This window comes from Rhinolophus sinicus, chromosome 15 (assembly GCF_057876585.1).
Source record: "Rhinolophus sinicus isolate RSI-liver-muscle chromosome 15, RSI-T2T, whole genome shotgun sequence".
Classification (NCBI taxonomy): domain Eukaryota; kingdom Metazoa; phylum Chordata; class Mammalia; order Chiroptera; family Rhinolophidae; genus Rhinolophus; species Rhinolophus sinicus.
Window position 1 is genome coordinate 54,428,723 of NC_142515.1, and position 15,988 is coordinate 54,444,710.

Below are 15,988 nucleotides of genomic sequence, written 5' to 3' on the forward strand. Positions count from 1 at the left end.
AGGGCCTGCATACAAGCCTGGGGGGTCAGGCTGTCGCGCAGGCTCAGGGCTTTGCAGGAACCCTGCCCGGGGCTGCAGCGCGGCTGCACCAGAAGGGGTGACTTCCTGAATCCCCACACCCCACTGTCCACTGACATCATCTAGCTTTCTAGTTTCCGCCAGCCTCAGAGGTACAAAGGGATAGAGCTCATTGTGGATTCTTACCAAACCTGCCAGAGCCACGCCCGCTAGGAGAACAGCAAGAAAGGCATTTGCCACAATAAGCATCAGTGGAGCTGAATGGAAACAATTGCTCATTAATAAAAATCTCTGTCAGGAGACCTCTCTACCTTCAATTGTCACAAACTGCTACAGCACGAACATCATGCATCACGCACTGGCTTGCAAAATGCCGTGGGTCCCAACTGCTCCCCACTCCGGGAGGCAGAGGCGCCTCCCAGGAAGGCCCATTGTGCAGGGCCGGTGGCAACACAGCGGTGCTCTCATGCCACTCCACTTTGTGTGCAATCACACGGTCCTACTACCTGATGACTATTACTCACAGCTCATAGCACATGTGACTCCCATGTGATCTGACAGCACCTGAAGCAGTCTATACCTGTTCAATGAGTCCCAGCAAGGTCAAATTACTCTAAAGGTTGCTAAACGCTTGCTCGCAATCTGTGCTAACCTTATCACAGACCCGGAACCATAGCTTGCAGCTCAGCACTGATAGGCAGACCACACCCTGAGTGTGGGAGAGAGTGGGGGAGCCCACCAACCAACCTGCCCTGGAAGTCTGAGTTTAAGATGGCACTTAAACAGCCATGGGACCGGGGTACACTAACAGTACCAATAACAGCTTATGCTTACATAGTGCTTGCTGTGTGCCGGGCACTGCTCTAAACCCTACAATAGTGGCTCCTTTAACCCTTATAATACAAGGTCCTCTTATCATCCTCATTTCACAGATGAGGAAACGGAGGCACAGAGATGGAAAGTAACTTGCCCAGGGTCACACAGTAAGTAGCAGATCCAGGATCTAAACCTGATACTTGGCTCAGATAAGGCTCTTAACCACTCTACTAAACTGACTCCCAAGTGACCTGGCCTCCCCCACTTATTCCTTCACTAGTAAGGTAGAGTAAGGATCCCCCCAAAGGTTGCCGATGAGATCAAATGAGAAAATAAATACAAAAATAACAGGCAAAGCATCCTGTGCAATAGAAGCACCTGCCACCGGCACAGCACGCAGCTGCCCACGTGACCACTTCCCTGCACGACCCGCCTCCTCTCACAGGAGCTTGGGGCAGGAGGTGCTGTCACAGACCCCGTCAAAGAGACAAGCATTGGGCTTAGAGAGACTCTGTGAGTTGGTCATGGGGACACAGCTGGACTCACTCAGCCCCGTCCATCCAGCAGCCGCCTTACTCCTTAACCACTCCCTTCTCCTCCACAAAGAGAAGGCCAGCGGATGGGAACTGGTCTCTAGCTCCCCAGACGATTCATGGACTCTGGTTCCTAAACAGCCCAGCTGCAATGCTCCGACTTGCAACTTAAGAAAAAGATGACTTTCCAAACCATCTTGGAGCTCACAGAAAGCCAATCAGACACCTCTGGAAATTCTGCAAAGGCCGGTGGGCCTCCACCCCCTCACTCCACCCTCCTCTGACTGCAGCGCCCACCCCCACATTCCACAGACCACCCTTCTACGCCATGCCAACTCTGCACGCATTCCTCTCTCCAGCCCCAGGCTCAAAAACAGCCTCACAGAGAGCCAATCGCAGGGTCAGGCCTGCCCTGTGCCTCCCAGGGCCTAGTTAGTCTGGCCTCCTTTTCCCAGTACCTGCCGAATGCTTGCTGCCAGCAGAAGCCTGGCATTCCCATAACGACCCACTCTTCAAACAATGGATCCGCTCACAAGTCTCCTCCCTTGCTCTGTGCACTGCCTTCACCAGGGCTGCCCTCTTCCTTGCCCCCTCCAGCATCCATCCAGCTCCCAGCCGTCTGCCTGCACCCAGCTCTCTGTACACTCTCCTTTGGGTGCTTCATCTGCTGTCTGATCTGTACTGCTGGACACCTGACCCTTCAGGTCTGGGCTCTCCAATGAGACAATAAACTCCTGGTGGGCAAGCACTATCTTCTTTTCTCCCCTCTGAGAATCTTACAGATTTCTGCAAACAAAAACACTGGCCATTTGCTATAAACCACAGAATGGAAGGTGAGGAGCAGGAAGTCAATAAGCTAGGCTGATTACTTTCTGGCAGAATAGAGCAACCAAAAATGAAAAAGTTTTGATGAGCACTAGGATACACATTCCAGCTGGAAGGACAAATCCAAGTCAGGGTGTTTGGTATGGGTCTCTGGTGTTGGTCGTGGGTGATGCTAATTCCTTCTCATCTCTACCTACTCACTGAGCACTTAACAGCCATTGGCCAGGTCTATGCTGGATGGACGATGCATGTGTGGACAGACGGATGGATGGATGGCGAAAACCTGGGTCCGAGTCTGTCTGGGCTCCACCTTCAAGGCCGTGTGACTACATGCAAGGAGATGCTGTGATCCACTCCACTGAGTTTTCATGATAAGCCTTAATATGAGGGCGGTTGAGAGCAGAAGAACGAGCTTACGTGAAATTCCACAACTTCCCACCGACAGAAGAACAGCTAGACACTGTTTTGTTCCCTCTCCCTGGACTCATAAAATGGGGAGAAAATATGATGATTTATAAAGGTGGTCTGCCACCTTCTATCAGAAATGAGTTAGGGGAATAGACAGGCATACACATTCTCACACACACAGCCCCTACATTCTAAGTTGCCTCAGGTTCAGCTTTTTTTTTTTCTCAGGAAAAGGACCCAGAACCAGCACATTTGGGTTTTGTTTACTTTCTTGCTTTTTCCTGGATCCAGTTCCCACTGAGGTTGGCCATGGGGGTGGGCCCCAACTCTGTGTCCGGAGGCCTTTACCCTCTTATCTTTATTTAAGGCTTTTCCTCTGAGACAGGAGGCTCAGTGGCGTCATTTTCCTGCTTGAACTCTGTCCTGTGACTAAGCAGTAAGAAGCCATAGCAATCAGCCCTGGAAGTTTTTTGCTGTGTCACAAAAAGAATGAGACAAGGAGGCATGTCCTGCCAACATCAGACCCATTATCTGACTCAGCGTTAAATTCAGACGTCACGTCCTATGTCTGCATCCAAACAGTCCTCCCTGGGTGACAGGTGCTCAGAAAATATCTATTGAATGGATACTGTGATGAGAAAGGGAAGGTGTCCAAGGCTCAGGACACACACATCTCCACGGGGACCTTCACAGGCTGGCTCGGAACACAGAACAAATGCAGTCTTTATAAAGAAACTGCCAAGGACTCCAAAACCTGCCCAGCCTCTCAGCGGCTGGTGGCCCTGAGCAAGATGACAAACATCTCTTGGCCTAGTCTGCCCATCTGTAAGAGCAGAAACACCAATGACATGGACGGACAAAACACTGTTTTCAGTGGTGAGGAATGAAAGCTGTAGCACAGCTCCCTGAACTACAACGCCGTGGCACTGGCTCAGCCTCACTGGGAAGGCTGGTGTCTGCAAAGCCAGGCCCAGATCAGGAAAAACCAGCCGAAGCTCCGGAGACTCCCCGCCCAGCCTGGTGCTGGCAGTGGTGCCATGGAAGGAGCCCTGGCTCCTGTGTCCAGCCCTGCCAGTGGCGTGCAGTGAGACCCCGGTGGGGTTCCTTTGTGTCTCTGGACTGCTGTTTCTCATTTGTAAAATGGGCAGTTTGGGCAAATGGTCTTGAAGATCCCTTCCAGCCGTGACACTCAACAATCGTAAGCTGCTTAAAAAATATAAACAGGAAATGGAAGTTCTGCCCACATGAGAAGAAAGAGAGGTTACCCCGAGTAAGAACAGAGGTTCTCATGAGTATTGAAAAGGTCACTAAACATTTTTAAAGTATGGCTGCGTACATCAACATATAAAAATCCAGTTTCTTCTTTGTTAGCACATCCCTCACCACTGGCGAGGCACATTTCCACCACTTTTGCACAGCAGAGTCACAATGGTCAAAAGATGCCCGAGAAGATTTGTTTGGGGTCCCGGGCCATCTGAAGGAGTCAGACAGGTACCATTCAGACAAGTAACCTGAGGTTGACTCACACAGAGGCCTGAGAGCTGCCTGAGAGACACGCCTGGAAAAACACTGTGGGCAGAGAAAGCACACGGCGGCTCGAGACGGCCAACAAGGCAGCAGCACCGAGCGGCAGGTGGCTGTCCCCGCCGGCACTGCTTCCCACTCAGCTGCTCAACAGACCCCCCCGTGAGCTGCACGGTGGCAGGGGCTTGCTGATACATCAACGGCTAACAGTTTTCTTATGCAATGTAGGTGCAGGGCCCGCTAGTGACATTTAAAAAAAAAAAAATACTTTTTCAAAAAAAGGTAACCACTTCCCACTGCAAGGGACCATCTGATGTGTTGTACTTGCTCCTTCCCATATCATAGCAGAGAGTAGGATTTTTTTATTGGCCACATTGTGGTCATTTGTCATTTTTGAGAGCCTGGCTCATCCTGAAAGAAAGCTACAAAGGTAAACAGAGGAAGCAGACAAAGAGAAGAGTGTATCATGGAAACACAGCTGCCACCAATGGCAGCCCATGTCCACCTGGGACTCACCAACCCACTCCGTTCAGGCAAAGCAAGGTGAGGCTTTTGGGGGACTCCTCTCTCTCTCAGCATGGGGAACATCATACAAAAGAAGCATCGAAGCCAGTGGTTTTAAAACTATGTTCTGTGGAACCCTGGAAAACCCTGCGGAGGTGCCCAGGGGAAGCCACGTGGAAATGGGACAAGGTCCAAGCCTCCACACGGCACCTCTATTTTACACATCTGGCTTTCCTGTGAGAGTCCAGTTAATGCAAAGGGTCCCACAGCAAAAATAAATAAATAAATCGTCAAGGATATTTACATTGCAAAAATGTTATTTCATTTCATTGTTTGCAACCGCCCTGTGAGGAAACTGAAGCCGGAGAGGCGTGCGGTCAGATCCACAGCCCATTCCCCGAGTACCCAACCCCCCGTGCTCACCCAGTGTCCATGCGGACTGTCAGGGAAGGAATGTCACCACCTGGAACAGTCCACTGCATAGCTGATGACACCGACCATTAAAACAAGTTCTTCCATCAACAAAAGACCCAGGGAAGGGGAGCAGTTAGAGGTTAGACAAGAGACTCAGAGGGCGACATCAGCTAAACGCAACATGTGGATCTTATTAAAATCCTGATTTGAACAAACCAGCTATAAAAAGACATTTCTGACACAAGGAAAACTGAGCAGCGACTGGGTATGAAACGACATTAAGACGTTATTCTTAATATGGTTGCTTGGAAAAATGCTCTGCTGGGTATGATTTTTTAAAAAGGTCTTATCTCTTAGAGACACTTCCTTAAGTATTTATGGGGGATGTGATCGGCTGTCTGAGATTTGTTTTAAAATACTACAGAAAACAAAAGTTGTTGGGAGACCTGGGTGTTTGTTATAGTAGCCTCTCCATTTCTGCACGTGTGAGCACTTTATACCGTGAAGTTTAAAAGGAAAGAAGGGAGGGAGGAAGAAAGAAAGGTCTTTGCTTAAGTCCAGCTCCATCCTCTCGGTCAGTATCTTCCGCCAGTCAGCCCATGTTCCGCTTTATGGGATCAAAGTGCATTGGGTCTCATCATCTGCCGGTGTCCATCTGAAAACAGGCTTCCAAGCACCGCTATGTCTCCTTTCCTCCAAAACAAACTCTTCTCAAGGTCCTTTTGGAGCCAAAATCCTCACAGCTCAAGGCAATGGCCTCCTTCAACTGCGGGCTCCAGGCCCCAAGCACTGAAAGTGTGTTCTCAGCAGCCCCAGGGCTGTGAGTCCAAGCAAACTCTGGACTCTCCCTTGGGCATCTCTCTAACTCCGGGAATGGCCTGTGCCCTGTGACACCTCCTGATTCCAAGGACAGGCAGGGGATGGGCTCCACTCAAGGGCAGGCCACCCCCAACAGTAGTGGTGGTGGGCGCAGCTTGCCCTCGTCTCACATAAGTCACCTCAATCCTCGCCAAAGGCCTAGGAGAATACTATTAGCCCTTTTACGGAAAAGGAAAGAGAAAGCCCAGAGAGGTTAAGCAATTTGCTGAGGTCACACAGCTTAAGATGGAAGAGCCAAGAATTAAATCCTAAACTGTAGGGTTCCACAAGACTGGGTTCATGACACTCAGCTCTCTCTCGTCGTGAGGACTCGCTCCCTGGCTCCAAACACACCAATGATCTGTGTCACCCATCTTCCCAGAAGTAACTTAATACTCTCAGGGCAGAGACCACCTTCCTGCTCCCCAGCCCAGGACCTCCCTGGGGCTCAGGAAAGGCTTGTCCAACAGTTAACAGTCCCAAACCTGCAGTCACCCAACCACCATGGCAGGTGACTCCTGAGGCGCCCCCAGAAATCCCACCTGTGGACCTAAGTACAGTCCGGTCCTAGTGAAGACCACAAGAGGTTTAACCATCTCAAAGAACAACCATCACAAAACCACACTTCATTCTTGTGAAGCAACACTGAGGAAACTGAGGCTCAGAGAGGCCATATACCCTATGCAAGACCAAACAACCAAAGAAATATATTGGCTCCAAAATCTTCTACACATCTAAATCACCGACACATCTCAAAAAACTCTGGTCCCAGAATCACACGTGCCTACGTTAGCAGATACGGGAATTTCAAAGAATGGGAAAGTGTAAGGTTTTAGTTCCCCAAGTGAGAGAACTGGGGGAAAATTCAAAAAAACAATGGTATACATTGATGTTCTAGTCCAGGCCCTAATGCTGAAGTTTCCCAAAAGTGCATTTCTCAAGACACCAGTGTCGCAAAATGCTCAATGGAAAAGGATTTTGTGGTCAAATCAGTTTGGGAAACGCTACACAGTGAACCCACCCCAGCGAAGTCCCAATGCACACTGGCTTATTAGTGCTCTCGAGAGGCTCCCAGAAGAGAAACCCGTGTGACCTGCTCAAATGAGCCCTGGTCAAATGCTTTTGACCACAGAACCCTTTTATCAAGTAACACCACTGACATCCCACCAAACCAGTGTTTAAATGTTTCCTTGGGAAATGCTGATCTAAGCCTTTTGAAAGAAAATCTTGATAGCCAGTTACCCTGGATGCAAGACTGAAAAACCAAACCAACCCTGAATGGGATAAAGAGGAAGTGTCTACAAAGCAGAAATAACTAACATACTTCCAGGCCTTTGGGAATGGAGATATTAGTACTGGAAACACAAAGGAAATGTGTGAACATCCCTTGGCTGCCAGATATGAATGCTGCTGGGAGTCTATGGTTAGTAACTGCTGGCCTCAGAAGAGTTATAGAGGACTACTGAAATTACATCTTTCTTTAAAGTCCAAAGAACTGTCCTGAGACTTTCCAAACTAGGTTGGGGGGGAAAATACACAATTTTTAGAAGAAAAAGGAAAGAAAATGTTGGAACGAGGACTCCAGTCAGGCCATTCACCCCTGAGCCAAGGTACTGTGAACAGTATGGATTTCCTTAATTAAAACTTAAAACAAACAATGTAGCAGATCCTCAAAAAAATTAAACATGGAATTGCCTCATGATCCGTAATTCCACCCCTGGATATATACCCAAAAGAGCTGAAAGCAGGGTCTGCAAAAGATATTTGGAGCGTATATAGCAGCATTATCCACAATAGCCAAGAGGCGGAAGGAACCCAAGTGTCCACTGACAGATGAATGGAGAAACCAAATGTGGTCTATATACGCAATGGAATATCATTCGACCTTAAAAAAGAAGAAAATCCAGACACATGCTACAATATGGATGAACCTTGATGACACTGTGCTAAGTGAAATAAGCCAGACACAAAAAGACAAATAATATATGATTCCATTTACATGAGGTACCTAGAGTAGTCAAATTCACAGAGACAGAAAATAGAAGAGCGGTTGCCAGGGGCTGGGTGAAGGGGGGAATGAGGAGTTGTCCTTGAATAGGTGTAGAGTTTCCGTTTTATAAGATGAAAGAGTTCTGGAGAGGGATGGTGGTGATGGCGGCACAACAATGCGAATGTATTTAATGCCACTGAACTGTACACTTAAAAATTATTAAAATAATAGACTTCATGTTATATATATACTGGCACAATTTAAATAAATGGTCCAAATAGTAAATGTTATGCTGTGCATATTTTACCACAATTTAAAAAAAACAAACAAACTGAAAGCAAAGGGGTTATGGCCTTTAGTGTGAAATGAACGTCAAGGTCAACCGTCATTCACAATTATCCATCAACGGTTTAAAGTTGAATGACTAACATGGAATATTCCAAACATCTCTGTTTAGTTCAAAAGGTTTCTGAAGCACTTTCATGGAACTCTGTCTCAAAAAAATCAATACAGACACACAATTCAGAGATATGCAATCTGCCCCACATAAAAGGTGAAAAAAGATGCAATATCCCCCCAACTCAATCCAACTTAACACTCTTCTCTGAAGACACTCAGCATCCCTGCTGCACAGACTGAGAAGCAGCTCAGCCCTCTTGTTCTACATCCACTATTTCTGTGGCTCACATCTTCCCAAAGTTCCAGGAAATAACTGAAAAGCCCCTTTACACTGGCCCGAAGAATGTCTAAGGGGTTGGAATGAGGTAGAACAAAAAAAAAAAACTAAGATAAAAGATTTCTCCTCCGTTGCTACTTTTTCAAGAAATAGGAAGCCAGAGTATTAAAACTCACTCAACACTGACACTCACTGAGAAAACAGTAATCATGGTAGAGAGCTGGAAGCAGCCTCAGAAATCTAGCCCAACCCATCACCAAGACTCTGTGGAGCTAATGCCACCTTGGAAGTGCTGAGAATCCCACAGGACTGAGCAAGTCCATGGTCAATGCTAAACTTCTAGTTTTACTGTTGTACTGGGGAAAACAAGAAGCTAAGCCCCAGGTCATTAAGAAGCTCATCCAATGTCAAGATGTTGCACAGTTAGGAGCAGATCCCCATCCAAGACTCTTTTGAGGACACCAAGCTGACATTCAAATTCTAAATGCGAAAACGGAAGGGCTCTCCAATCCTATCAAAGGCAATGTGGGCGCTCCACACGGCTGCTGGCAGCCAGTCCCACAATGCCAGTACCTGATGAGTGACCTTGAGAACTTCAGACACCAATGTCATACCACCTGCCTCCATCACAGACATACTGTGGGTGGTGACATCCGTGTGTGCATCTGGGATTCGCGCTAGCCTTCCTGTACTCCCACAGCCTTCTGTCACTGTGAAGTCACCACTGAGGAAATCTGCACGTATTTCTGAAGATTGGGGCTTACGCAGGGTCACAGCACTCATTCTACACACAGCTGACTAGTCATACCCACAATAGAAATTTACTGAACACCTATCTTGGGCCAGGCTCTATTCTAGGCCTTAGAAATATAATAGGGAATTTAGCTCGTGGAGATTACATTCTACCCTCGGTGACCCACAGCTACAGTTAAAGCAACCCTGACATCTGTTCAACATAGTGTACAAGGATTTCTCACATAACCCTCAGAAATATCGGAAGAATCCCAGATTTCTGGTCCTAAAGCTGGTTACAGGCTGCACTGCTCACCATACTAACAAACCCTCCTTTTTTCTTACCGCTAATTATCCAATGGCATAGTGAAGTAGTTATTTTAATTATTTTGTAGAATATTTTGTAGAGGAGATAAGCTCAGAAAGGTTAACTGCCTTGCTCGAGGTATAAAACCTAGTGAAGCCCGCCCACCTCTCCCCACAACCCCACGCTAGCAATGACCTTGCCTGCTAACTCGCCTCATCACACAAAGATGAGACCACATGCCATGGACCTGCACCTGCTGTTTTACCTGCACAACATCCTTCCTGCTCTTCTTCTTTTGGAAAACTGCTTCTTCCCACTCTAAAGAACCATATGGTACTGGTATGGGGCCTCAATCACAGCATTCCATCACCCAAACCTATTGGTTGGGTCCACTGCTGAGCCGATCTTAGTCCCCTAGCCAGTGATTGGTCCTCACATGGACACGTGACCCCTAGTCTGGCCAAACAGAATCCTCCACGAGATTTCTCTGCCTGGGCTAATTGGATAGGGCTCTCTTTCTTCTTTGGTAAGGAGCTATGAAGATGGAAGCCAGAGGCCCAAGAGAAAAGACTGCAGCATTCAGGATCAACTATCCAAAGGCCAGTTTCCCCAATCCCATGCCAAGGTTTTAGAATATTATATAATAAATTTCTTTTTTCTGCCTAATACAGTCTAAGTTTCTGTCACTTGCAATAAAGGCACCCTGAAGTAATATACCGTGTTTCCCCGAAAATAAGACCTAGCCGGACAATCAGCTCTAATGTGTCTTTTGGAGCAAAAATTAATATAAGACCCGGTCTTATATAATCCTGGGTATAATATAAGACCGGGTCTAATATAATATAATATAATATAATATAATATAATATAATATACTATACTATAATACTGGGTATAATATAATATAAGACCGGGTCTTATATTAAATTTTGCTCCAAAAGACGCATTAGAGCTGATTGTCTGGCTAGGTCTTATTTTCGGGGAAACACGGTATAGAGGGATAGAAATAAAATCTGCCTTTCTCTTAAAAAACTCTTCTCAACTATTACTTTCAAGTTCCTCCATTACTTCCTCTCAAATAACACAATTAAAAGAACCAAAAGAAAAACTATAATCATTGGAGCTTGTACTTATGTCGCTGTCCCTGCTGACCCTCCAGAGTGGATGCAGAAAAGGTGGCTGGTACCCAAAGAGAGTAGGGAGAGAACAAAAGGCCCAGGTAACCTCTAATGAATAATAAATAGTCCACACCTGACTATCAATAGCCAACTGCACTCCTGCTGCTGGAAAAGCCTGGCAGGGTTATTCCTTTAAAAAAAACTTCCTCCACCTTTAACTTCTAACAAGTGTACAATGCCTAAATTCTCAGAGACGTCCAAAGCCCTCTCTCAGCCTAGCCATCCTGGTCCCCCAGATTACCTCTGCACCCCCATCCACCCAGAGCCAAGGCCGATACCCCGCTCCACTCAGGCTGGTCTAATTTCTGCAACCTGAAAACACACAGCCCATCTCGTGGCTAGGCCTCTGCTCTTGTGTCTACAGCCCAGAACGTCCTCTTCCTCTCCCGCTGCGTGTTCAAAGTGCCCCTTCAACACCCAGCTCAAGCCCCAGTCCCTCCACGAATCCACCCTCAGCGTCTCCAGCAGACACTGCCATCTCCATTCTCTTAACTCTGGTGAAGCTAAGTCAGCCAGCTCGACAGGAAACTGAAGAGGAGGCATAGAAGGGAAGGAAGAGAAGGAAACATTCAGCTCTGAGCACACACTAGGCCAGGGGACAATCACCAAGCCCTGCCACTTCTGCCCCACAAGAGAGGCCTGGGGTAAAAGGTTTGGTAATTAGAGCCCCTAGGGGTGGATGAGAGTATTTGCAGAAAGCTTGTAGTATAGTTTTAAAAGGCAGAAAAAGCCCGCTTGTATTTGTATCATTCAATTGATCTGTCTCATAACGTCCCTCTCCTGAGTGTCCCATTCCCCCAACTAGGCAGCAAGCTGTGGGCTGGAATTACATCCTACGCACCCCTGTCTCTGTCTACACCCTGTCCCCCCTGGACTGAGCACAGGACCAGGCACTCCAGGCCTCCCCATCACATTCTGCCCTCCCCGTGGCTGAGGCAGGCGGCGGTGCACCCTTCGCCCATCTCACAGATGGAGTCACCGAGGTTCAAGGCCAGGTGCAGGCAGTCGAGGATCTTCACTGAGAAAACCCAGATGTTAGTGACTAGTCAGAGAATCAAAGAGAAAAAACAAAGGACTGTGTGGGTCCCGAGGGAAAAAACAAGATCCTGGTACAATTGCAGAAAGAACCCTTAGAGACCTGGGCCCCTCAAAGGGAAACACAGTTCTATCTCTACCACTAGCAGGGACAGAGGACATCACGTCTTCCTTACAGCTCCGTGCACAGGGACCAGCAAAGGCTACATAACGCCACAGAGTTCCCAATGCAGGAAATGGCCTGACATGGTAGTGGGAGGGCCTCATCTGGTAACAGGAAAAAGCACCCCAACACGGAATCGGGAGCACTGCATTTTACCTCATTCCAGCTTCTTCCTGCCCTATTTCTGGCCTGTCTTCACACCTCACAGGTGGGGGGCACCGAACCCAGCATAACGCAGGACAGACACAACTCATCCCACTGGGGTTGCCATAGAATTCAGTGATATTAAAACACGTGGTAAGATACAAAATGCTGAACAGCAATGTGCTATCAATCCTGATACAGGAGTCGCCCAGCCCCAAAATAAAATCCTACTGTATTTTCATAGCCACCTTCATACCCCAGGCCTACACATGGTGGGTTATACATGTCTGGGGCTCTAACTGAACATGAGCAAAACAGATGGGTTTGGTGTGCTCCCCTAGGCCAGTTATACCTAGGCCAGCTCCCTCCCAGTTCCAGGCCCCATGTGGACAGCTGCCAGACATCGTGGGACCCCAGGAAACTCCCACAGCACACAAGTACCAGGCAGGGGATGGGCATTGTGGACCCACCAAGGAAGCCCATAACCGGGTGACGGGAACACCTCTGATGTAGAGATGGTGACAAAGGGGCCTCCCATTGATGCTATGGATCTTTAGGAAGCCAAATGGTTCCTCTCTCAGGATCCCACAAGAGCCTTGCACTAAGACCAACTTACAGGCAGAACTGTGGACCTGCGAGCAGAGTGGAAGGTACTGGGGAAAGCAGGAGGCAGGAGCAGGATGCAGTGCTGGGTTTCCCTGCTTTGGCTCCCAGGGGAATGAGATGGGTGCTTCCATCCCTTCAACCAGGGCAGCTCTTTTACGCTCTAAGCTTTGCCCCATGAGAAGGGCTCCCTGGCTAAAAAAAAAAAAAAAAATTGGAAAACCAGGACACAGTAAATCATCCTTTACAAAGATCCCAACAGTCTACTGTTTACTTGCACACTACGTCACCCCTCTCCCCCAAAAGCCCTAGATGGTATCTTGCCATACCAAATGCTATCCTAATTTTTTCTAAAGTATTAACTAAAATAAACTTAACTTCCCCTCGAAAATTATTTTTCTGAGGTTGTCATGACCCTCTGCAAGGCTACAGAACTCTGCACTGTGGTAAAACGAGGGACTGAAATCACTGCCCATGGGGATAAAATCCAAACTCTATTCCATCCCTTCCTCAGAGGATGGGACCGGCTCCTAGAACTTCAGCCATGTGAGGCCCCATCTTCTCCACCAGGCATGGAAAAAGAGAGAAAATAATTCATGGTAATTCGTCCATCTATTCCAGATATTAAAGCTAGCGCTGATTCAAACACATCTCAACACACACTTGAGTCTGCACTCTAACTTCTGTGCTTCCTTGATAAACCTCCTCCTTCAAAGACAGATAAATGAATACAAAGATAAAAGCAATGAAAAAGAAAAAAATTACCCTGATGAGATTTCCCTTTGTCTTTATCCTCATGGCCACATCTGACAGCCCTTCTTTGCATCTTCAAAAGCACCATCCCAGGAGTGGACTGGGTTTGCCCAGCAATTCAGATATATGATCATAATTAGGGGACAGAATGCAGGTTTGAGGGGTGTAAATGCCAGAGAGTCAGAAACCCAAAGTGGAGACAAAAGAACCACCAATAAAATGATGTGCTGTGTGGCCAGCAGTTTAGTCTCTCTGTATGTCAGTTCCCTTCACTATAAAAAGTGCGGTTGAGACGGCCAATATACATCCGAGCTGTTACCAGGAACAGCTTATAAAAATCATTCCTTAATAACTGAGACTTTTAACAGCCATATAAACAGATCTCATCAGCCTTTGGCCTACAGGTTGCTAAAGGCAGTCTGTCAGCCCTCTCCATTCACTCTTAAAATAAGGACAACACAGAAACAGTGGCTCTTGCTGATTCCTGGCTCCAAACATGTTAAATACAACAGTAGGGTATAACTGAAAACTCCTGGTGCTCAATACTTTGAGCATTAACCACTCCAAGCCGGAGTTTTCTCCTGGCAAAGTAAGAATAACAGCTCACAGACTAGTAACAATTAAACATGATAAACCAGAGCTCCTGCCACAACAGTAGGTGCCTAATTAATGCCGGTTCTCTTCCTTCCTCAGTGCTATTTCTTCCTCAGGTTCCTTATCTAAAAGACTGGCTTCCACACTCCCCAACCAGGCCAGTCCAAGCCTACTACTTGTCACAAACTCCCAGGAGTAACCCCCATGCTGGAAAACTCACAAATCTGACACCAACCCCCCAAGGGAACCAGCCACCAACCTTCCCTCTTCACACAGCTCAGCACCTTCAGGGAGGGATCTGAGCTCCAGCAACCACTACTAGGATTTTCCCATGGTGCAATGCAACTTCCCCAACTTTTCCAGGCCCACAGTTTCCAAAGAAACCTAGCAGGCATTGTGCATAATCAACCACAAGTCTGGGCGAGCAAAGAGATTGAGTTCAAGGCACACATAGCTAAGAGAGCCTGAAAGTGAAAAGGCACTGGTGGTCCTGAAACTGGGTGACAAGGACGAAAATTCAAGAGTACCAGACCTGGCCCAGGTTCCATTCTTATAGGTTGTATCACTGATTAAAGGCTAGCAGGGGCTCTCAAAGGACGGGTGGATGGTGAAGTGCCTTAGAAAAGGGACTAACGGACATCCCTCAGAGGTGGTCCAGGGGCTGGACCTGGTTGGACCTGGTGGTCTCAAGAGGACCCTGCTGCCATGGCACCTGGGAGAGTCAGGGCCTGCAGTGCCTGGCATTGTTCACAGCGACGGCGGGACTGGGGGAGTAGGTGTGAAGTAGGCATCCGCGCATCTCCCCCTCCCCAGGCGGACTAAAGGAGGAAAGGTTGTCCCTGCGGCCAGCGCCAGGTAGAAGAGTGGCCCTCCCGAGTTCCCCCTCGGAGAACAGGAGAGAGAAGTGGTGGATGGCAGGTTGAGAGGCCGGGGCGGAGGTCCGACACTCACCGGCGCCCTCGGCGGGCTGCGGCGGCCCGACGACGCCGTTCAGGTAGAGAATGGGCAGCAGGTGAGGCTGCGTCTTCTCCAGCGCCGCCCGCAGGTCCTGGAAGTGGTCCCGCTCCTTGGCCAGGAGCAGCTTAAGCAGCAGCTCCGCCTTGGTGCCTCCCGCCTCCTCGTCAAGCTGCCGCCGCTCGCCGGGACTCAGTGCTCCCGCGGCCTCGAGCAGTCCGAGCACGGCCTCCACCTCCGTCATGGCCTGGGCCAGGCTCTGCTGACACTGGGCGAGCAGCTCCCGGCGCTGGGGTTCCATGGTGGCGGGCCGCCCCGCCCCGCCGGACGGCTCCCGGGCTCCCGAGTGGCCCCGCGGCGGCGAGCCCCTGGCTGCAGCCCTAGCGCGCCGGGAGCCGGGGGGCGGCGGGGGCCATGGGCCGGGGGCCTGGGCGGGCTGGGGGCCCGGGCGGCGGGCGGCGCTCAGCAGCGGCCGCCTCCCGGGCTCAGGAGCGCAGCCATGTTGGCTGCGGCGGCGGCGGGACTGGAGGAGGAGGAGGAGGAGGAGGAGGAGGAGGAGGAGGAGGAGGAGGAGGAGGAGACCGAGGAGGAGAAGGAGGAGGCGGAGGTGGGGACGGCTGCCGGGGCGCGCCCCGAGGCCCGGCTCCAGCCGGCATGCTCCCCCTCCCCCTCCGCGCACCGCCCGCGGAGGAAACTCGCCCCGATACCCCCGCCCCCGCGCCGCCCAGCACACTCCGAGGGGCAAGTGGCCCGGACCGCGTTAGCCAGGCCCCCGACGGTTCAAGCCCGGCTTGGCCGGGTCCGTGCACCCCGGCCCAGCTCACCCGGGCCCCGCGGCCCCCACCCGTGCCCCGAGCCCCGCCGTCCCCGGCCCGGCCCTACGCCCTCTCCCCTCCTCTCCCTCTCCCTTCCCCCTCTCCGGGTGCCCCTCCGAACCCCAGACAGCCAACCGCAAGGGA

The 15,988-nt window shown here is 49.6% G+C and overlaps 1 protein-coding gene across 3 annotated transcripts in view; it reads right to left on the reverse strand.

Annotated features, from left to right (window-relative positions):
• Window positions 1-15,554, reverse strand: part of DLG5 (discs large MAGUK scaffold protein 5) — a 115,134-nt gene extending 99,580 nt beyond the window's left edge. For 2 of the 3 annotated variants that reach the window (XM_019745959.3, XM_019745957.3), the window contains exon 1: window positions 15,027-15,554. In XM_019745959.3, the coding sequence (XP_019601518.2) occupies window positions 15,027-15,330 (304 nt within the window). In that variant the 5' untranslated portion in view covers window positions 15,331-15,554. The remainder of the gene's footprint in view (window positions 1-15,026) is intronic. The other variant, XM_088792087.1, reaches the window with a different exon arrangement.
• Between the last annotated feature and the right edge of the window lie 434 nt (window positions 15,555-15,988).